Below are 22,312 nucleotides of genomic sequence, written 5' to 3' on the forward strand. Positions count from 1 at the left end.
CACCTCATACCAGTGAGCATGGCTCATCTTAAAACAACTAGCAACAATAAATGTTGGTGAGAATATGGAGAAAAGGAACTCTCCTGCACTGCTGGTGGGAATGCAAACTAGTACAACCATTATGGAAAACTGTTTGGAGGTTTCTCAAACTGCTAAAAATGGAGCCTCCATATGACCCAGCAATCCCACTCCTAGGTATTTACCCAAAAGACACAAAAATACTGATTCAAAAAGATACCTGCACCCCTGTATTTATTGTTGCCTTATTTACAATTGGAAAGACATGGAAACAACCCAAATGCTCAAAAGTAGATGACTGGATTAAAAAGATGTGGTACATATACACAATGGAATATAACTCAGCAACCAAAAATAAATAAATAAACACATGCCTTTTGCAGCAACATAGATGGAGCTGGACAAGATCATGCTTAGAGAAATAAGCCAGAAAGAAAAGGGAAAATGCCGGATGGTTTCTCTCATAGTATAAAGTATAAAGGACCAGGGGAGAAACTAATAATAATGAACAACTATATACCAGATACATTTTATGGGAGTAGAAAGGAGGATGGAATAAAAAACAGTGAGGGGAGAGAAGTGCACGGGGCTATGGTGATGGCACGCGGGTGATATGGTGATGGGAAGCCCACGGGGATTACAAGTGAGATGGAAAAAGGCACAAAATGATGTAAAAATAAATCATTGTATTATTTTTTAAAAAAAGTCCTACCAGTGGGGGAAAATTAGCGCATAAATTAACTGTTTATCGCACATATGAACAAAACAAAACAAATGTAAATGTTTCACTCATTCCACATATTTGCTATTATTCTATACATACTGTCCATCCCTGGTCATTTTTCCAGAGAAAGGAGCCAGTTTTCAAATTCCTGTACAAATTAGACAATTCTTATGTTTGGAACATAAACAATGGAAGGCCACTAAAATTTGAAACACAAAAGAAAATAATGATTTACAGAAATGAAACTGATTGAAAAATTATTTGTAAGTACATACCACGTAATGTTCCATTGGCGTTAGTCCCCGTTCTAACAGTAAGACGTTTATTTGCAGACAACGCTGGAGGAACACGGGACGACTCGTCTTTCAGCAAAGCCAAATTATCTCCCTGATTTTGAGAAACTACCTCACGAAGTCTCCTCGCTGGTATTTTAACCCTCTTTTTCTTTTCCGGGCTAAAATCAGAGTTTTTCATATTACTGGTAACAAAATTGGTCCCACTGTCCTGAAAAGAACTTTCTTCTGGGTCCATAAAAGACTTCAGAACATCATTTTCACCACTTTGAAAACTTGTGGGGGTGAGGAGAGGTGCGGAGAAGGGGAGAAGCGAAGAAGTATGATAAAGAAAATGTGAATTTCAAGTAATTCTGAAACTCGCACTCACCTATTTTTAAGTAAAAACAATGTCTAAAGTTAACCACAAAGTTTGGGGTTTCAACGTGGTATTAACTCTTTAATCTAAAACTAGAGACGTCTAAAACATATTTACCGATTGACCCCACTCACTCTATTAATGCAACTTGCCAATGAAGCTGAAAACAAGGATGATAAGAGAAACGCCGCAAAGCAGTAATAAACCACACCACAGGTACTCCGCAACCAAAGGCTGGCTGCACAAAATCAAACGGATGTGGGAACGATTTGTTGAGAAGAGGGAGTTTATGCAGGTAAAACCGGAACGCTAATTTTTTTTTTAAGCACCCCATAACAAGCTTAATAGCTTTCTTAGGGCACAGTGGTTCACACACCGCTCCACACGCAACCATCCAAATCCCAGGTTCACCTCTCCGCCACCTCCCGAACGCTCGGCAACCGCTGGACCACAGGTTTAACTTGACAACAGCTTCAGTTGCCCGCGGGTGGACACCCACTTCCTTTTAAGCCCACCCCGCCCCCGCCCTGAGAAACAACACGCATGCGCGCGGAGAAATTCATCCAAAACATCCAACCAAAAAGCTAAATGCTCTCTGGTCCTCTTCCATTTCTCTCCGGAAGGAAACCAACTCCCAACACAAACTGTTCGTAACAGCTATAAATTTTTTTTTAAAGAGTACATGGCCGACAAAACATGAAAATTGACTAAATCCCGAAAGAGCCATCGAAGACCAGTGGGGCTCCCGACCTGACTCCAAAGTAACCCCTTGTGTGTATTAGGGACTGTTTTCAATGTGGCTCCTGGAGACCGTTAGGGAGTGGAATAGGTAAATTAGTGTTACGAAACCTTTCGCAGATTCCGGCTGATACGAGAGAAAATTTCAGAAATAGAGAACATTGTTTAAGCAGACGATCCCATAATTAATTAGCAGGAGATTTTAGAATTTGGTGAGGAGAAGTGCTCTTCTCCTAGAAGTCACCACGCTATAACGAATCGGCGTCGAGGAGCTGCTGGCTATTTGAGATCGCCGTTCCCACGTGTTCTCTTCCATCCAGCGGCTGCGGCGCCCGCCCTGACCCCAACCCTCCGCCCCCAGACTCGACTGGCAGCCTAGCCGCCCCCCAGCCTCCTGCTGGTGTCGGATGCGAGAGCCGGTGCTTAAGTATGGTCTCTTTTTTTCTCCCTCAGAACCCCGGGTTCCCGGGCGGTGGGCGGCAGGCTACTCTCCGGAAAGGTGGCTCTGTCTCTCAAGGAGGCCGCCGCGTGTTTGGGGCTGTGGGGGTCTGGATGGAGCCCGGCTGCGCGGCCCCTAAACGGGTTTACGACCTGCCAGGGAACGCGTGACTAGGGCGGAGGAGTTTGAGCTCTGAGCCACCCTCATCCCGGGTTTGGTGAGTCGGGGTCTTGTTTTCTGAGAGTGAGACAGTTAGACCTTAAATCCTCCACTGCATGACCTTGAGCAGACTGGCAGGAGACCCTCCTTTGAATAACCCTCTCTCGACTGAATACCAGAACCTAAAACCCTTACTGGTTTGCATACTATTGAAGGATGTAGTACTTACACGTTTCTTTTTACGTTTACTAGGGGCTTAGATTAATCAACGTAAAGAAAAACGTAAACTGATGTAAAAGCAAAAAAACATTTCGTTTTTACAACTCAGCCATCCACTTTCATAGAAGTAATGTGGAATTAAAATGGGAATGTGAAGACTCAGCTTTGGAGACCATTTTAATTCTTTGCACTTTTATTATGAGTTTCTGTGATCATTTTTATTTCAGTTCCATTACCCTCTTCATTAGACTCTTAGGTAATAACTGTCACAATTTGTTTCATAATGTAGGTGAGTTAAAAGAATGACATTGTCAGAGAATTAAGACATATTTGACTCCCTTGTCTTCTGAGTTGTCAAAGAAAAAGTGACCTTTCCCCTGTAGTCTCTAAAGTATTAGTGTAGCACACAATAATACTTAAATAAAGCCATTGATTTGGGGATCTTTTTAACCCTGTTAATATCAGTGCTGGTGATAAAACTGAATGGGCTTGCTTCCATCTAGTCAGTGCTCATAAGTTTATCTCTAAACTGGCAAGTCATCCTTTACAACTGAAAGCAGTTTGCAGTAATCTTTTAAAGGTATATATTTGCTCTGATTAATAATGAGTTAGGGCTGTCAGTCAGCCATAACTTCCTAACCCTTCCACAAATAATCTAAAGTAAGGAACATGTGATAAAGTCTTTTCAAAGTATATCAAACAAGTTCAATCAATTTGGACATCTGACTTACCCAGTAAAAGACCCAGCTCATAAGCAAAAATCATGGCTCACAGGTTTTTTTTTTTTCTTTCTTTGTTTCATTTCTTTGTTGGTAACATTTTTACTTATTTGCTTTCTGTTTCCCACTTTCATATCCATATACATATTAACTTTTTTATATTTTTTTGCTCAGCTATTTGCAAGTAACTAGCTGGCATCATGACCTTTTATCCTAATTGCTTCATTATGTTTCTCCTTGAAAAAAAACTTATTTCATGGCCTAGTAAGACTATCACATCTACCAAGATAACATTCAGATTTCTCCAATTATCAAAAAAAAATTCAAAAATTTTTTTTCAATCCAAGATTCAAATTTCACATTGTGTTTAGTTGTCACACTTCTTGAGACTTTTAATCAGAATATCCCTCCACCACTTTGACTTTCGCACTTCCAAAGAACTAATCAGTCATCTTACAAATTATCCCACAGTGTGAATTTTTCTAATTATTCCTTGATTAGAATCAGATCAAACAAATTTGGCAAGAAATCCACATGGGTGATACTATGTTTTTATTGTATTTGTGATGCTAGGTTTAATCATTTGGCTCAGATGGTGACTAAGATCTTTCCAATATAAAAGGACAGTTTTTCTTTTTTGATAAATAACCATTGAGGCCCTGAATATACCATCTTCCCCAACAACCTGTTACCTAGTGACTTATCATCTATTATAATCCTTACCCAAATCACAAGAGTACCAATTACCTGTACTAATTATGCAGGAACCAGGAGCAATGTGATGATGGTCAAGTTGGAACTGAATTAGAAATTGGGTGCCAGTACTGATAAAAATTAACATAATTTTAAAAAAGAAATGGAGGCCATCTCCCTGTCACTTATGATTGTTTTTTAATATTCATAAATTTCTGGTAATTGGTTGTCATCGTGATATTCAACTGACTAAATACATGGGATGAGATTCATATAACATATGCTTAAGAATTGTAACTTCACAATAGATTACAACTAAATTTAACATATTTAAAAGGCAGAGTCTATTCAAACTAGTGGTTTAGCCAAAAAAGCTTAGATTTCCTTAAATAGACTATTAGAACTTGAAGGGTCCAGAGCAGTCATTATAATCCCCTCATTTTTCAGATAAGAAATCAGGCCTTACTGGAGACATTCAAGCAAAGGTTGGACTACTTTTCCAGAACAGAAAAGAAACTCATGCATCAGAAAAGGTTTGAGCTTGATAAGATCTCCCTTTACTCACATTCCCTGGTTTTATGTGATATTTTGTTTGGCACAGAAATAACTAAGTATTCCTATAATTTGCAAGACCTAAACCAGGGGTTATAGAATTCTTTTATCCCTCCCCTACCTTTTCAGCTTTTAGGGATATAACTAGAAGGCAATTTTTCATTGTATAGTTGCCTTTACAATAATAAACATCTGCTGTAATATGTGGAAATTAGTACCATGTAAAAGGACAACCGTTGCTGCTACCTTTTCTCATCTAGTTTTCTCTTACATAGTTTGTTGGATGTTACTTTTGAGTCAGTATAACCTATGATGAAATAACTGCAAAATAAAATGCTGAGCCTTAAAAGAACCTCAACTAGCCAGTACTAGAAAACCATTTATTGACTCAATCATCTCCAATATTTTCCAGAGGCAGTTACATAAAATTATACTATGATCTTGGTATTTGATTACTGAGAAGTGCTGTAGAGATTTAGGCAGGTTTAAGAAATTGCTATTGTAGGTCTTAGAAGATATTTGAAAAATATAATTGAATTATTCTGGAGAAAAGGTAGTTACAATGTTAACATAGTGGTCTATACTAGAACTATTTCCCTTTTACTTACCCTATTTCTCAGTAATAGATTATATAATTCATAATGATGAACATCAACTTCATTTAAATATGGAGATATATACCTGTGTTAGGAGTTGTATGTTAAAAACAATACCAAGATGATAATTTTAAAGAAAATGTATGCCAACACTCGTCATTTGTGTCTTGTCAGGCTTCCCACTTACCATCATTTGTCACTCAGTTCCCCAAAAAGGAAGTGGGGTAGTGTTGTTACCAGCCTCTGAAACTTATAGAACATATAAAATTTAAAACTTTCTGCCTCTCTAACCTCTTGTTGAAAAAGTCATGTGAATTTTTTTTAAATTAATAATATAATGTCATGTGAATTTTAACCTGTAGAAATTTAAGGTTGGAAATAGGAAAAAGAACTAGATTTTAGCATTACAGTCAGCAAACACATCAATTTCTAATGTGTTACAAGGAAGTGACATCTATGATCTTTCTTGGTGCTAGTGGCACAAAATTCGGTTTGCTCCATGTGCTAGAGAATGCTGCACAGTTCAACAATTCAAGAGGCTAGTCTTACAGATGACCTTTTGTGCTTATATTGAGAAGACTGTTGGTAAACCACATTCCTTATGCATGTTTTAGTACTTTTTTTTTTAAGTTAATATCTATTTCCACAAAAGCTAACTTACCAATTCTTTGATCTTTCCAGTTCTTTGATCTTTCCAGGCTTTTTCTGAACGGGAAACCAAAAGAAATCTAGTTATAATACACTCAACATTTACCATGTTGAGTTACTTTTGGCAAGAATTACAAAACTAGACAACTTCATTTTTTTCCTTTTTTTATTTTGAGGTTACAATTGATTCACATATAAGAAAAATTACAGGACTCCCTGAGCTCTTTACCCAATTTTCAACAATGGTAACATCTTACAAAAGAATAGTACAGTATCAAAACCAGGATATTGATATTGATAGTTAAGATTCAGAACTCTTCCATTACAAAAGTCATGTTGTCAAATTAGATCTAGCAACACCTAACTTTAACCTCTTTTTCCAGACCTTCTAACTCCTGCCATTCATTAATAATGAGAACATTTGAAGAATGTTATATAAATGGAATTACATAGTATGTAACCTTTTGGGCTTGGCTATTTTTCACTCAGCATAATATTCTAGAGATTTGGCCAAGTGATTGTACATTTCAATAATTCATTCCTTTTAACGCTAAGTAGTATTCCATGGTGGGCCAATTTGTTTAATTGGTTATTCATAGAACAACATCCAAGTTTCTAGTTTTGTACTCTTAATAAAGTTTCTGGAAATACTCATGTACAGATTTTTATGTGAGCATGTTTTCATTTCTCTATGATGAATGTCCAAGAATTTTAATTGCTGGATTATATTAAATTATTACCAAACTACCAGTGTTTATACAATTTACATTTAATTCAGCCATTCTGATAGGTGTGTAAATATTTTATCATTGTGGCTTCATTTTGCATTTCCCTAATTCTATACATCTTTTTATGTGGCTATTTGCTATCTGTATATCCTCTTTGGTGAAATACCTTTTCATGTTTCTTGACCATTTTCTAATTGGTCTGTACTTTTGTGATGAGTACTCAAATGTCTTTATATTTACTAGTTATTCTTTGACAGTTTGTAGTTTGCTTTTGATGTTAAGATCTATACTGCTTTATTCCCCCCCCCAAAGATTTTTCCCTTTTTTTTTTTTTTTTATTTATGCATAGAAGAGCTGGAGTGTAGATCAGAACAGGGCATGAGAGGATTCACCAAAGACAGAATATGGAGCAGAACAGGCAGGTTTACTGAAATACACTGCTAAGGGGAACAGCGAGCGAAACAGGAGAGGTGTGCTGAGCTATATGTGGGTCAGCTTGTGGCCAGAGATTGAACTCAGGCCATGGTGGTGGGCATTCTCAGTGGTAGTGCTTAAACTTAACTTGTAGCTACCAGGGAGGCCCATGTTTTTGCTTTTTTAATATACTGTCTTTGGTTTTGATAGCTGGTTAATATTTTTTAAATCATGAAAAAATTATTGGACTTATATACATAAATTTGTAGCTCTGTTATCCTTCTGAACTTGAGAGTTTGTTAATTATCCTGTTTCAATCCTGTGGCCTTGCAGAGGTTTGTCTCTTAAGATCCTTTCAAAGAACAATTCTTAGTTTCATTAATTTGTGTCTATTGATTTTTAGTTTTTGTTTTCATTGATTTCAGCCCTTTATTAAAGTTCTTTCTGCATGCTGCATTTATTGCTGTAAATTTTCCTCTTAGCACCAGTTTAGCTGTGTCCCCAGACCATTTGCTATTGTATTTTCCATTTCATTCACTTTAGTAATTCCCCCTAAGACTTCCTCTTTGGTTCAAGGATTATTTAGAAATGTATTATTATTTTCCAAATGTTTTAGCAATTTTTCTGATCTCTCTATTGCTGGATTCTAGTTCAATTCCATTGTAGTTGGAGGACACTTAATATCAATTCTTTTATATTTGTTGAGGCAAGTTTGTGACCCAGAATATGGTTTATATTGGTGTGTGTTCCAAAGTACTTGATAAAATTGTGTATTCTGTAGTGGTAGATTACACTGTCTGTAAACATAATGTTTTCCTGTTGTTTTTTAATATCCTCATTAATTTTCTAGTTGTATTATCAGTTGTTGAGAGAGGGATGTTAGAACTGTCAACTATGATTATGGATTTATCTTTTTTCCTTTCAGGTCTCAGTTTTCAATGTATATACTTTGCAGTTCTCTTCTTTGGTACTTAAACATTTAGGGTTACAATGTCTTATTGGTGGTTTGATCTTTAGTGCCCCTTTCTGGTAATTCCTTTTGCTTTGAAGACTACTATGTCAAATATTAATATAGTCACTATTTTCTATAGATTAATGTTTGCATATCTTTCTGCATCCTTTTTTTTAGCTTGCTTATATTGTTATAAGTGGTCTTATAAACAGTAGAGAGAGAAAGAGATAGACTTTGTCATGTTTTTTAATCACTAGGCTACTTTCCATCTTTTGGTTAATTAGATCATATATATTTAATATAATTGTTTATCAGTGGGTTATATTTACTGTTTTCTTTTCCTTCTGGTTTTGTTATTTTATTGCATTCTTGTGAATTATTTGAATATTTTTAGAATTCCATTTTATCTAGGTTTTTTTTTTTTTTTAGTATATCTCCTTATGTATCTTTTTTAGTGATTCTTCTGTGTATTACATGACATAAACATAACTTACCACAGTCTGGTGATGTCAGCATACTACCAATTTCAGTGAATTATAGAAACCTTACCATCCTTTATCTTGCCCATTTATAACTTAGTTCAGAATCACATTATTCACTTTATTACTTTATCTTTCCTCTGTATTTATGTACAAGACTCCTTTCTGTTTAGAACTTTTACTCTTTTTTTTAGGGTAGTTTTACTGGTCAGACACACCTTGAGTTTTTTTTTTTTTTTTTGAAAGTGTCTTGATTTCTCCTTCATTTCTGAAGTATATTTTTGTTAGATACAGGTGGCTGGGTTTAACTAATGAGAAATATGCTGTCATCCTAATTGTTTTTCCCCTGTAAGATGTCATTTTTCCTTGCTGCTTTCCAAATTTTTAGCCATTAGCTTTTTAGATGTTTCATTTAAAAACATCTAAAACAGGAATTTGTGTTGGTGTTCCTTGGAATTGACTCAGTTTCTTACATCTTTTGCTGAACTTGGGAAGTTTTCAGCCATTGTTTCTTTTAGTGCTTTTATAGCCCTTCCCTCATCTCTCCTTCCAAAACAGAAATGTTAGATTTTTTGTTAACAGTTCTACAGGTCCTGGTACAGTCTTCATTCTCTTTTTCTCAGTTATTCTCATTAGATCATTCTTTTATCTTCCAGTTCACTAATTCCTTCTTCAGTTCTCTCAAATCTACTGCTGATTCCTTCCACACTCATCATAATAAGATATTAAACTAAATGGTAAAAGGCAATAAATGTCAAATATTGAGATGACAGATGTTAGAATTACCTCACAAAGATTTTAAAACAACCATTACAGAAAATGTTTCAATTATGAAAATGCTTGAAACGAGTGAGAAAATGTTTCAGGAAAAAGAAATTCTAGAGGAACTAAATTAAATTGTAACTGAACAACACAAAATCCTAAATAAACTAAATGGAAAGAATTTTGTATTATGAAATGCTAGATCTTATTTAAATTTACTCTTCTAGCTGATTCCATTGACACTACTCCAGGAAATAGGTGGTGTGCCAATTCATTACTGCCAGATAGAGGTAGAAGTCCAGATTCCTCACTCAAACAAGTACAGAAAAAAGGAGTAGATAGAGGAGAGGAATTCGGGTCTCCTCTAGGCTTCACTGGTTATCTCCCTCGCTGAGACAACTAGAGTCCTCGCCATTACAGCCACTGACACCATCAGAGGATGTGACCTAATTAATTACCATGAGGCATAATGTAAGTCCTGAACCTCTACTAAACCTTTTCTTTTTTAATTACTACCCCCAGAAGGGAAGGAAGGGTAAGCTCATAATTGCCAACTTAGGTGGAAGTTAAAGGTCCCCTATATTGCTTCCACTGATACTTCGATGGGGGTTGGTTGGGGGGGCAGTGCAGAGAACTCATTAATACCCAGCAAAAACTTCCTGCTCCTTAATCAATCTTATCTGATAACACTTTGGTCTGGGAGTCAGAGTGCCTCCTTATAGCCTACAGCCTGGCTCACGCTGTTGTGGGTAGGGATAAGGGCCATAGTCTTTTCTATTATCTCAAGTTTTCTGAAGTTTTTGTCTTACATACTTTTTCTGGCCTTTAGGCTAGAGAGGACAGGCTTGAGAATTGGGGGGGGGGGGGGTTGTCATTTTTTGATTATCTTACATGGCATTTGCAGATTGCTAGTTTCTTCAGCTCTATATTTGTAATAATGAGACATAAAAAAGAGAATTCACCACTCTGTCATTTCTTGTCATTTCAAGCCTTAGCCTCTATGCTTGCTTCTCCCCACCTTTCACAGTCTTAAATTTATTTTTTATGTGTTGCTTATGTATATATTTATAAATATGTATTATTTGCTTTTATTTAATATCCAAGGTTGTACTTTGTGAGGGGACCAGGGAGGGAAAAACACATCTACTCCATCTTCTTAAAAGCATAAATCCTAAAAAGTCTGTATGATACATTGTAGAATGCTGTTTCCTCTAGTGGTAAGTGGTATTTTATTAGTCGTACAAAAATGCCTCTTGTCTTAGAAGTTTGGTTGGTGTCATAACTAGCGCTGCCCTTGGCACATTCAATAAATGTTTATTGCAGGAATATTTAACAGTTAATTAGAATAGATCCTAAGTTAAAATTGTGGAGTTAATATTAGAAGATACTGTAATAATTAGGATTGGGTTTTTAGCAGTTCAGTAGTTGAGGGAGTGGAGTCAGTGGTTAATGTCTAAAATGAACCAAGGGGAAAGTACAATAGTATCTTACCTGAGTTTATAAATGATAATAGTGATGCCAGTGTCTGAAAAAATGCACCTTTTAGTTAATTTCTTGGGTTTTTTCAGCTTGTTTTGTGTTTAAAAGCTGTAAATAAAATAGGAATAAAAAGCATGCTTGCTGACTTTTCAGGTGTTTTGAAACACTGAACTTCAGATTAACTTAAAACCTGTACTGCATTGTAGCAGATGTATTTTTTAGTTCATTTTTGTTTGTACAAAAGATAGCTTATATCCTTCTACTACTAAACCAAGGGTTTGCTAAAATATAGACAGTTAATTATACTTTTTGTTACTCATTACTTTGAAGAAACTATGGGCTATATCTTTAGCCATACTTGCATAGCAAACAGGAGAGAACTGATGCTTTTCCTTACATGTGGAAAAAAAAATTTTAATGTCAGTAATATTCATGAAATTATAGAATAAGGGAAAAAGAGGAGGGAAGAATGAATATGAAAGAAGGTGTATACATGGTGGAGAATGCTAAGTGCTATTATATTTGCTAATCTGTGATGGGGTACAATACGCTTTGCCTTAAACTTAAATTTCCTATTAAATTTCACCTCTATGTAAGCTTCTTAAAACTTCATTCTTTTCAGAGTCATGTTAAATAACAATTGATGAACTAATAATGATATCCAGTTTACCTTTGCTTTGGTTATCAATATGCTCAACTAAAGTGGATAGAAATTGCTAGTCTACAGTATACCTGATTAATATTGCTTATTTTTTTTACATACTGTTTAATTTCTATTTGAACAGCTTTATTAAACACAAATCTTTTATATGATATCCATCTATTTTAGAACCAGCCAGTATAGAATTACGATATATATTTATATACCTGGTTTAACTGGAGCCTGGCCTCCATTTAGGATACGTAACAATCCCAGTAATTCAGAAAGGCTTTTGACTTCCTTTTAGAGTCTTTACAACCCTGAATGCCTTTTATGAGGCTTGTTGCTGTATAAGTGGATAATATTTGTTAACAATTAATAGAACCTTTGCATATAGTAAAAGGATCATTAGTAGCACAGGACAGTTTATATTAGAAACCAGTGTAATAATGAAGTACTTGAAGTAAGACAAGAGAACGCCTGTTTTCCCTCAAAACCCTACTCAGAATAGGGCTTTTAAAAGTGACTTTAGGGCCTCCCAGGTGTCACAAGGGGTTAAGTAAGTCTCAGCACTAAAAAGCAATCCTAGCCACTACAGCACAAGTTCAATCCCCCTCCAGGGAGTTAACCTACATGGCACAGCAGACTTCTGTCTCCCCTGGTGCTCCCTGCCTCAACAGTGTTTTTCAGTCAAATTGTCTGTTCTGCTTCCCACTCTGTCTCTGGTGAATCTTCTCCCCACCCCCCCAACCCCTGCACCTCTGACCTACACCCCAGCTCTTAAGATAGGGCCTTTGATTCCCATATGTAGTGTTAAAAAAAAAAAACTAATTCTAAACTGACCATAAATCTAAAAGGCTCTTTGTTGTCATTAATGACCTGGGAGATTGGGAAATAGAAACTTATAAAATATGAACAGTATTTTCAGGTAGACTTGTTTGAGATCTAGCTCATAAGCTGTTCTTGTTTTGATTACCTAATTCTGCAGCATGCCCAAAAACACTTGTTTACAAATTGATGGTTTGTTTTTTTTAATCAGGTGACTAATAAACATACCAAAAGAATATGGCTGCACAGGTACCAGAATCTGATCAGATAAAACAGGTAAGAGGTTATAATTAGGGAAAAGGTATTTTGGGGAAAAATATGATTTAATTTTTGGTCACTGACCTCACAAAATAACTCATTTCCAGAAATGAGTATTAAATGATATGAAGCATATTGTTTTCCAGATAATCCAGGAAAGAATAAATATTCAACAAGGAAATTAGTCTGTATTTTGTAAACCATATTATGCTCACTTAAATTAGCAAAACAACATTTGATTTCAGTTACTACTGGATTATTTTGCCTAAATGCAAAATACTAGTAATTACAGATTTAAAACATCCTTTAAAATCAAATATTAAATAATCTGATTTATTTGTAGTTTAGGGAATTTCTTGGAACCTACAATAAACTTACAGAAACCTGCTTTTTGGATTGTGTGAAGGACTTCACAACAAGAGAAGTAAAACCCGAAGAGGTATGAAAAGTTTTGCCTGCTAAACATCCCATAATGATATAAATGGGGTCCCTATGGCACTTCAGTTGTTCCTAGTTATTACAGAAACTTGGAATACCTTCTGTGTTCCATTGCTCAGAGAAACTGAGTCAGCAAGAACTGAGTTTAATGGTGCCAAATTTAATACAACAGTCACATAACAATGCAGGCTTCTTTTACACACGACACCTGGGGCTTACTGGGTTATTATTCCCTGGCAAAGATTTTTATATAAGTAGCTTTCAGACAAGATGACCTAAGTAGAGAAAGATGATGTGGTATTTCTATCTGATCCTGAGAGCTTGGGTTAATTTTGAAAAGGAGGAACTTAAGTTTGGTGGCTCATACTGCATAAGTGAACTCTAAAAACCCAATTTTATTAGAAGTCTTAACTTTTTAATGCCCTCATCAAAACACATTCATACACATACATTTATGTCACATTGAGCCCATATATAAGTGGAAGATGCTGATATACACTTATACCAAAACTAAGCAATTAATACTTGTTAAATAAGTACAAAGGTTGAGAATTAAGAATGTTAAAAAAGGAATTAATCATTAAAAAGAGAACAAACTTCTACTGGACCATTTTAAAAAATTGCAAGAAGAGGGTGGGAATGTAGATTTTCAGTTAGTATTGAAACAAACTGGCAGAAAATCACTACGGGCAGGGATTTAACACCATTGTTCTTAGTGCTTACAAACTGGTTTGCATTCAGTATCTATGTTAATTCTTATAAATGAATAAAAGTGTTAACCATTGAAAGCCATAGTTACTTGGTACTCATTAATACCATTTAATTTTAGATATATTCAAAGAATAGGGAAGCTTTTGCTTTTTTTTAAATTAATATTTTTGTTTTACCTCTTAAATCTTGTTTATTTTAGACCACCTGTTCAGAACACTGCTTACAGAAATATTTAAAAATGACACAAAGAATATCTATGAGATTTCAGGAATATCATATTCAGCAGAATGAAGCCTTGGCAGCCAAAGCAGGACTCCTCGGCCAACCACGATAGAGAAGTCCCAGTCAATGGACTTTGAATGAGAGATTGCCAACAGCTATTGCACTGGAAAAGAGGATTCACCTGACAGAATCCCCTGAAAGCAGTAGTCACCATGTTAAACCATCTGTCATGACTGTGGCACGTGGAAACCACTGGAGAAACAAAATTCCTATCTACCAGGGATAATCAAAATAGAAGGTCTTGTTCATTGAAAATAATATGCAACATTTGTTGAGGCCTTAAGATTCAGCAGCTTGGTCACTTGATTTGAAAAATAAACCGTTGTTTCTTCAATTGTGACTGTTAATTTTAAAGCAAAATATGTGTTCAGAATCATGTATGAGATAGAAAAGAAAATTTCATTACTAAAAGTAAAATAAATGGAAATATCACTGAGCAGTTGTTTATAATATTTAATACCATAGTATTCTCAGTGGACTGTGGATACGATGAAATGTTTTTCAATCACGATCATCCTCCCAGTATTCCTGTTCATTCATGTCTGCCTCAAATTGCTGGTAAATACATAAAACAATTACTTTCTAATCATTTCAATGCACCATCCTTTTTTTGGCCTCTATTTTGTTTTACTATATTGAGGTTACAACATTGTTTATAATTTGGGCATAGGTTCATACCTTTCAAATATATGCTACAATACCACACCCATCATGTTCCATCATAATCCATTGGGGTTTGCCTGCCTTCTTATGTCTTAATTCTAACTACATTTCTACTTATCTTCAGGAAATAAGCTATCTAAGATTAGCTTGGGCTAGTAAAGTCTGTGATGGTTTGTGTTTTGCAGCCCAATAGGAATGATTGCAAGTCAAACCCAACATATACAGTATATTCTTATCCTTGATATATGATCAGTGTAATGAAAAGTGAATCAAAATTAAAATTGTCTTTACAGCTAAATGAATTCTAAAATTCAAGCATGTACAGGAAATTCTACTTAAGACATAAAAATATTAAGCAGCTTTGTAAGTAGATTTAATGCCTTTTAATAAATTGGCTTACAAATGAATTTCATTTGATACCAATTTAAATTTTACTTAAAAGAACATTAGTTTGCCTATATATTTAAGTTTCCCATGATTTCTATGTTTTAATGTTGGAAAACAATTGTTCTGCTTTGATAACTTTCTCTTATTACATATAATTTTTGAACTTGTTTACCTAACAATACCATTTAACTTAAAGGCCTCTTACCATTACAGTCAAAAGTTGTCTTTAAGAGTAAAAGGCAATATTAACAATATTTTTAAATTGAAATGTTAATATTAAACAATATGCAATTTATTATAGTCAAAGTACATGAAAGAATAATAATTGAAGTTGAAATTTTGTCAGGCTTTACTCTGACCTCTATGTAATCAAGCCCAACATGGTTATTAGTCTATTTCAGGAAGATAATATGTGCTCACCTGGCAAATAAGGGGAATTTTGTGCAACAGCATCTCAAATACCTTGGGAGGGAGTGTGTGTCTGAAAACATTCAGAAGTTCACGTGGCTGCCCACACGCCAAAAGGGCATTGCTGAGATGTTCAACCCCCATTCTATGCTCTCCTAAAACAGATTAATAGGTTCAAAGCAAAATTAAAATTGTTTCCAAATATACATCCCACAGATTACCAAGGAAGTACCAAGCATTAAAACAAAAACATTTAAACAAATCTCAAAGAGCAGAGTGTGACTGTGAGGTGAAATGCTAAGCAGTCAGTAATTAGATTCTCTGTAATCTTGCTACATGTAAATGGCCCAAATCAGAGTAAGTGTATTCTTGCTGTCTAAAAGGTACATTTGCATTGAAAATATTCTACAATTTGGATATGCAGGAGATGACATATAGGAGGGGTTTTTTTGCTGCATTTTAAAACTTGTTTATTGTGTAAACTAGGTTTATTTTTTAATTGATGGAATACTATAGATGAAACATCAGATTTTCTGGGTAAAGGAGCATTTTTTTTAAGGTTCTATTATCAAAGAATTGAAACAAAATTCATTGTAACAAATTATATATCCAGAGTGAGAAAATAGGTATATGAATTTTGATTTGAAAAATTTTAAAGTTTTAAGTGAAACTTGAACGAATGAAAATTTATAAGTAGCAGTTATAGGATTTCTGTTCAGTTTAGAACATGGAGTCACTTAGTTTTACTTCCTTGTTTTAGGAAACTAAGGTAAATATCAGTAAAGTGACTTAAGGTTTTAGAGCTAATTAATGCCTGAATTAGTAACAGAACTTAAGTTTTCTGAACCTCGAAACTACATTGTGCTGCTTGCTTCTCTTATGTAATAACAAAAGTTGAAATTTTGACATATTTAAAATAATGTAAGAAATAAAATACATTTCCTTTCTGTTAAGTATTACATTAAATTCTAATGGGACCTAATTTTCCACTTCTTGGTTGCAATACACATGAAGAGAAACGGACATGATAAATAGGAAGAGATGCTTCTCAAAGGTCTGTACTAAGCTTAACCTGAGAAAGATGAGAAGGCCATCAACTAACTTAATACACAGACAAAACAAGCCTTGTTAATTTGTAGCTTTTAAGAAAGTTTTGTATATAGGTACCTAACTTTATATTCTCAAAGTTTTATTGCTAGGTTTTTAGTGTGTAGTACTTAAAGATGCTATTTCTTAAATCCTGGTATTTATTTTAAATTAATAAAACAATCTATGGAATTCACGGGAATTAAAAATACTTAGATGCATTGAGCTTTTTAAAGAAATAGAGAATGATGTATGCTCTGAGTTAATGGAACTTACATGACCGCCCCCCCCCCCAAAAAAAAATAAATAAACTGTTTGGCCAATTAACCAGTAAGCCAGTCAAATCAAGTAATCATAAAATCCAATCAGATGTGCTGGTTCTCTAGTACCAAATAACAACCGAGATATGTGAAGAGCACTACTACCTGACAGAAATGTAATTTAAATCAGTGATGGTGAGAATGGAGAACATTGAGATGACAAGAAACTGGTGAGAAATTACTCCATTGGAATGCTGCATTTGTTAATGCTGCACTTAGATTGTAGTAATTTAGGGAGATTTTAAGGATACTGATACCTACATCTCAGCTCCAGAGATTCTGATTTAAGTGGTTAGGGTTTGGGCCATGAGTTTAAAAAACAAACAGCCAAGACAAGAACTGCAATTGGAAGTGTGAAATAGAAGTATATAACCCTTAAGGAGTTGGTTAATCAATTTAGAGTTTCAAAGAAATGATGTACCACCTTTGAGAGGGAAAATGTTTCATATCCAAGTTTGCAAATTTGTCTTAATCACCTCTAAATTTGTGTAAACCTCACCAAACTATTATGGCTATGAAACATAGAGGATTAAAAATAAAATGTAATAATTAAGTTACTGTTTTCTTTTGACCAGAAATTTAAAATATTCCATTTTTGTACGATCCTGCTTCAAATGTTAAAGCTGAAAGCTATCTGTCTTAACTACCTCTGTAACTAGGAGACATCCACATGTAGGGGTTAATCACCTCTATAACTAGGAGATAGCCACATGTAGGGTTTAATCACATGTAGGGCTTTTTTGCAAAGCCCTCAATTTATATAATTTGAGGTCCCCTGGGGGCCTCCCTGGTGACATAGGGGATAAAGTCTCAGTGCTCCCAAGCTACTGCAGCCACTGTAGCATGAGTTCCAGGCCAGGGAGCTGACCCACAGGAGGCAGCAGACCTGTCTTGTCTGTTGCTCCCTTCAGCAGTGTACTTTATTAGTTGGCCTGTTCTACTCCTTACTCTGTTTCCGGTGAATCCTCTCACCTCCTGCACCTATGGTCTACACCCCAGCTCTTGCATGGGGTAAATTTAAAAATGGAAGAATATAGTCATGAAAGCAAAACTGGATCCTTCCTGACTCCTTCAAAGAGGCCTGTGCAAATGAAGAGTCAAACCTTGGGTTTCATAACCTTGTATAAAATCAGTTCTGTTAGTATCATTTAATTCAGCTTAATTTTGTCATTTGGATTTACAGATATTTTTAGTGTATTTATGAAACCACCTGAATCATTTATAATTAATATAAAATTTTCAAATTTTAAAGGATTAGTGTGCAATGATTTTGAATGGTTATAATATTTTTTCCATTACTCAAAAAAATGCAATTATCTGACTTCCAAATACTTATCAACAAATGTTCCTTGAACATAAATTATCAAAAATAACTGTTTATAAATAGTTACATTCTTACCTCTAGATAACCAAAGTTCTCCCATTCGTACCTCTTGTAGAAAAAAATCTTGCAAATTTTTATTCTTTGCTGGATCCTGCAACTAAAAGATTCACAAAATAGTTAACAGTGAGTAAAGAATGTAAAATATGTAGTTATCGACCAAATTTTTTTCCTTAAAAGACCATCTTGAACCTAGTGTCTAAATCCAAATTGTGGAGTTCTTCTTTATGATATTTACACCAATTTATTTAAAGTTACCATTTTAGGTGATAAAAAATATGTAGATAACCAAAGTTAGGTTGAGATACTTATAATAAATCATCCATATTTTATTCAGCTTACTAAATACACCTAGAAGAAATCCTATTGTAATGAACTACAATAAAGGTAATTTTGTTACATTGTGTTTTTTTCTTTTTTCCTTGCCTAGGGTATTAACAATACCTAGTGATTTGGTTGCAATTGCTTCTCTGGTCTACAAGGTCATTTTGGTCATCTGGTTGTGATACTTGTTCACACAGTGGTAACATACTGGGAGAGGCAAGAAGCTATACTAAGGTTTCTGTATTCACACCCTCACCAGGGGAAGTCAACAGGCATGTTGGGGAGTTGTCATGGAGCTGGTGGTATTCAGAGGATGCAGGGTTTGCTGCAGCCTGGTTTATGAAGATGAGCATCATTAGTCCCATGCCTAGCATTGATCTTTAAAGGTAGAAAAACCCCAACCCAAAGTATCTATTTTACTATCAAGCTTCAATCTTTCATAATCAGAGGGATTTTGCTTATTTCCTCCCCTAAATTCTCTTTTTAAAATGCTATCAGGCCCTCCCTGGTGACGAAACCAGTTAAGGTACAGCACTGAAAACTAGCCACAGCTGCTTCAGTGCCAGTTTGATCACTGGCCCTGGAAGTAACTCACATGGTGCAGCAGACCTCCCCTGTCTCATCGGGTGCTCCCCTCAGCAGTATATCTTGTGGATCTGCCTGTTCTGCTCCCCACTCTGTTGTAAATCCTCTCACTGTCCCTGAACCTTTGGCCTGTATCCCATTTCTATATGCATAAATATATAAATCTTTAAAATAAAATGGGATGAGCCTGGGGGTATGGATCACATTGTAACTTTTTATCAGTAAACATGCTGGTGATCAGTTATAACTACAGGTTTCATTCAACAGATATTTATTGTGCTCTGTCAAGAACAGGGCACTCTTCGAAGAGCTGGCAGTAGAAGATCAAGTCACTACTACCCTTATTCAGAGAGTCATAGGCAAGCTAAGTAAGGACAGTACATTTATGACCAGTATCACATATCAAGCTTGCTCTCCTCTGGGTTCCAAAGAGAAAGATTGTATCTGGAAGGAGAAACAGGGCACATATGTTAGAAAAGACAGCACTTGAGATGTGGAAGGAATGAAAGGTGATGAGAAAGTGAAAGATGTAAAATGGCAGGGAAAGTATGTAGTGACCACATACAGCAGAATTAGGGTAAAGTGAATGTAGTAACAATAATTGCCAATTATTGAAGGCCAGCTAAAAACTGGGAACTTTATATATTTACAGTCCTTTGGGGGAAAAAAGCCTGTCTACATATAAGGCATCCATAGAAGGCCATGGAGGTGAAACAGGCGCTGTCCCAGTCAGAGAGATCAGGGAAATGCGACTCTCACGTGCAGCTTCTTAGACACTCCCTGTTCTGCTTCTTAATTGTGTTGATTGTATCTTTATTCACCCTACCTTGAAACCCCAGAAATCTCTCTTTGACTTGAAACCCCTGCCTCTCTTTTAATCAGTCATCATAAAGTATACTTTCTGGATAATTTCTCTCATCTTTTCCATCACCAGTTAATACCAGTACCACTATAAGCCAGCATTCCTATTACTTCTCATCTGTCCTGATCCAGTAGTGTGTCCTTTCCTCCAACTCACTTAGCACATTCTGCCTGATCAGTCTAACTATACAGCTTTTTTCTTTCCTTCTTTTTAAAATTCCTGCTCTAAAATCTTCAGTAATTCCCCCAGTGATTCTAAAATCCTTAGCCTAGTCTTCAAAGTCCTCCCTAATTCCACTCTTACTTAACTTCCACTAGTCCCTAATGAGATTCCTTTGTCAAACTGATATACTGATTAGGTCCAGCAGGTCTTCCACTTTATGCATAAGCAAGGTCCCTTTATGCATAAGCAAGTTCCCTCCGCCCTGATTATCGTCTCCCTGGAAACCAGGATTCATTGTTAACGCATCCTTCCAGGTTCAGTTCAATGCACTTCCTACAAAGTCTCCTGTGAAGGACTGCAAATTCCAAAAACAGCCACCACAATGCTCCAAATCCCAAACACACTTCTGGAATCTTGCTTCCCCTATCAAGAAGTAGCCTATTTCTTCTCCCCTTGAAATTGAGGCCTCAATGCTACCAAAGTGGCACCCCTTGGCATGTTCTCCTACATATTCTCTCTCAAGTGACTATGCATGTGTACATACACACACATCCCATACATACTTCCTGCCCTTTGGAAGCCTGCCACTAAAAAGTGGTTTCCAGGGAAACCATGACGCCTGCAGATGACATATAGGGGTTCTCCTCAACAGTCCCAGTGAGTTGGGCAGATGGCACCAACTGCTCAACATGTGAGGGAATGAGCCTTCAGGTGGTTCAGAACGCAACCCTGAAGTCACACAGAATACAGCTGAGTGGAGCAGAAAGGTGTTATCCCCACACAGTCCTGCTCAAATTCAGATGCAGAGGCAAGCCAGATCCTGAATTTTTGTGTTTGTTTTTAAAGACTTTTTTTATGCATACAGAACTGGGGTACAGATGCCAGAGGTGCAGGCACATGGAGCGGATTCCCCAGAGACAGAGTGGGAGCAGAACAGGCAGATTGACAAAGCACACTGGTGAGGAGAGCAGCGGGCGACACAGGAGAGGTCTGCCGCGCCATGTGGGTCACCTCATGGCCAGGCCGGGGATTGAACTCGCACTGAAGCACCATGGTTTGGCTTTGCTTCGCAGTGCAGTGCTCCAACCCCCCGGCGCCACCAAGGGAAAGCCAAACCGATACTGTTTTAAGCCACTAAGCTTAAAGCAGCAATAAACAGGTAAACATCCTCCATGACTTTGGGCCCTGGAAATCAATGCCCACCTTCTCTGAGCTCTTCTAGTTACTGCCCTCATCCACTGCCTCGTGGAGCCTCCTTTCTAATCGCTAACCTGGCGACCGCGGCCTCCTCACACATAGTTCTCCAACAGGTGTCGACTGAATGGATGAATGAATAAATGAGTGAAAGAAGGTTAAGACTTACTTCCTTCTTAAATTCATGGAAAATCCAAAGAACTTTCTGAGCTGATACGAATTAATTTGGGCCAATCACTAAGATGACTGTAACTGTTTTCTTTTTTTAAGAGACTAATCCGACTCTGTTTTAGAGATAAAGACGCCTCCTGCTTCTAGGTTAGAAGAAGGGCTGGTGGGACAAAAATGGGTGGTGCAGGTGTACCACCAAGTCGTGGCCCGCCCAGGTTTCTAACTGTCCGTTGCTCTTCAGAACGGGCAGTAGCTCCTTTTTCCCCAAGTGCTGTAAGTGCCTGTGCCTGCCGAAAATGCTTCCATTATGGCTACCTTTTCATAACCCCAAAGGGCTCCTTTTGTAAGAAGGCCATAAACAGTAGACCTAGGCAGAACCAAAGCGGGGCGAAGGCAAGCAGGCTGCAGAGAGGTCTCCGAAAGGCCTAACAGGTCTAGCCCGCAACCCCCAGTGGAGCCAGGAGAGCCCACCTCGCTAAGGCACGTCACCTGGGCGCCCCGTCCCTCAGCCTTTTGCCGCTGGGCTCTTCTTTCTGCAAACACAACGCGGCACTTGCAGGTTGGGACCCCGCCCGAGGCCTGCGTGTGCCGGGGGGCCCCTCGACGGCGGCTGCACCGGCTGGCCACCCTCGCCGGTGGACC

General features: G+C 36.7%; 3 protein-coding genes across 10 annotated transcripts in view; 1 reads left to right on the forward strand and 2 right to left on the reverse strand.

Moving 5' to 3' along the window:
• Positions 1-1,860, reverse strand: part of KIAA0586 (KIAA0586 ortholog) — a 96,845-nt gene extending 94,985 nt beyond the window's left edge. For all 7 annotated transcript variants that reach the window (XR_001145417.1, XM_012724664.1, XM_012724666.1 and 4 more), the window contains exons 1-2: positions 1,805-1,860; positions 1,018-1,310 (exon numbers count right to left, since the gene is read on the reverse strand). Coding sequence is in view for 6 of the 7 variants with exons in the window: in XM_012724664.1 (XP_012580118.1) it covers positions 1,018-1,273 (256 nt within the window). In the remaining variant the exon portion in view is untranslated. The remainder of the gene's footprint in view (positions 1-1,017; positions 1,311-1,804) is intronic.
• Positions 1,861-2,427: 567 nt separating this feature from the next.
• TIMM9 (translocase of inner mitochondrial membrane 9 homolog (yeast)) lies at positions 2,428-16,532 on the forward strand. 2 transcript variants are annotated; one of them, XM_012724703.1, is made up of 5 exons: positions 2,437-2,558; positions 4,808-4,893; positions 12,650-12,714; positions 13,040-13,135; positions 14,045-14,563. In XM_012724703.1, the coding sequence occupies exons 3-5, from the start codon at positions 12,676-12,678 to the stop codon at positions 14,177-14,179; spliced, it is 270 nt and encodes an 89-aa protein (XP_012580157.1). In that variant the 5' UTR covers positions 2,437-2,558; positions 4,808-4,893; positions 12,650-12,675; the 3' UTR covers positions 14,180-14,563. The 2 variants fall into 2 exon arrangements, with proteins under 2 accessions (XP_004681890.1, XP_012580157.1); XM_004681833.2 differs by lacking the exon at positions 4,808-4,893 and having other exon boundaries at positions 2,428-2,558; positions 14,045-16,532.
• The window catches only part of TOMM20L (translocase of outer mitochondrial membrane 20 homolog (yeast)-like), an 8,107-nt gene continuing 301 nt past the window's right edge, over positions 14,507-22,312 (reverse strand). Inside the window, exons 2-5 of the mRNA XM_004681831.1 lie at positions 22,160-22,203; positions 18,391-18,472; positions 15,598-15,740; positions 14,507-14,682 (exon numbers count right to left, since the gene is read on the reverse strand). Of these exons, the coding sequence (XP_004681888.1) occupies positions 14,629-14,682; positions 15,598-15,740; positions 18,391-18,472; positions 22,160-22,203 (323 nt within the window). The 3' untranslated portion in view covers positions 14,507-14,628. The remainder of the gene's footprint in view (positions 14,683-15,597; positions 15,741-18,390; positions 18,473-22,159; positions 22,204-22,312) is intronic.

The sequence above is a fragment of the Condylura cristata genome, unplaced genomic scaffold, assembly GCF_000260355.1.
Source record: "Condylura cristata isolate star-nosed mole 26May11 unplaced genomic scaffold, ConCri1.0 scaffold00013, whole genome shotgun sequence".
In the NCBI taxonomy this organism is placed as follows: domain Eukaryota; kingdom Metazoa; phylum Chordata; class Mammalia; order Eulipotyphla; family Talpidae; genus Condylura; species Condylura cristata.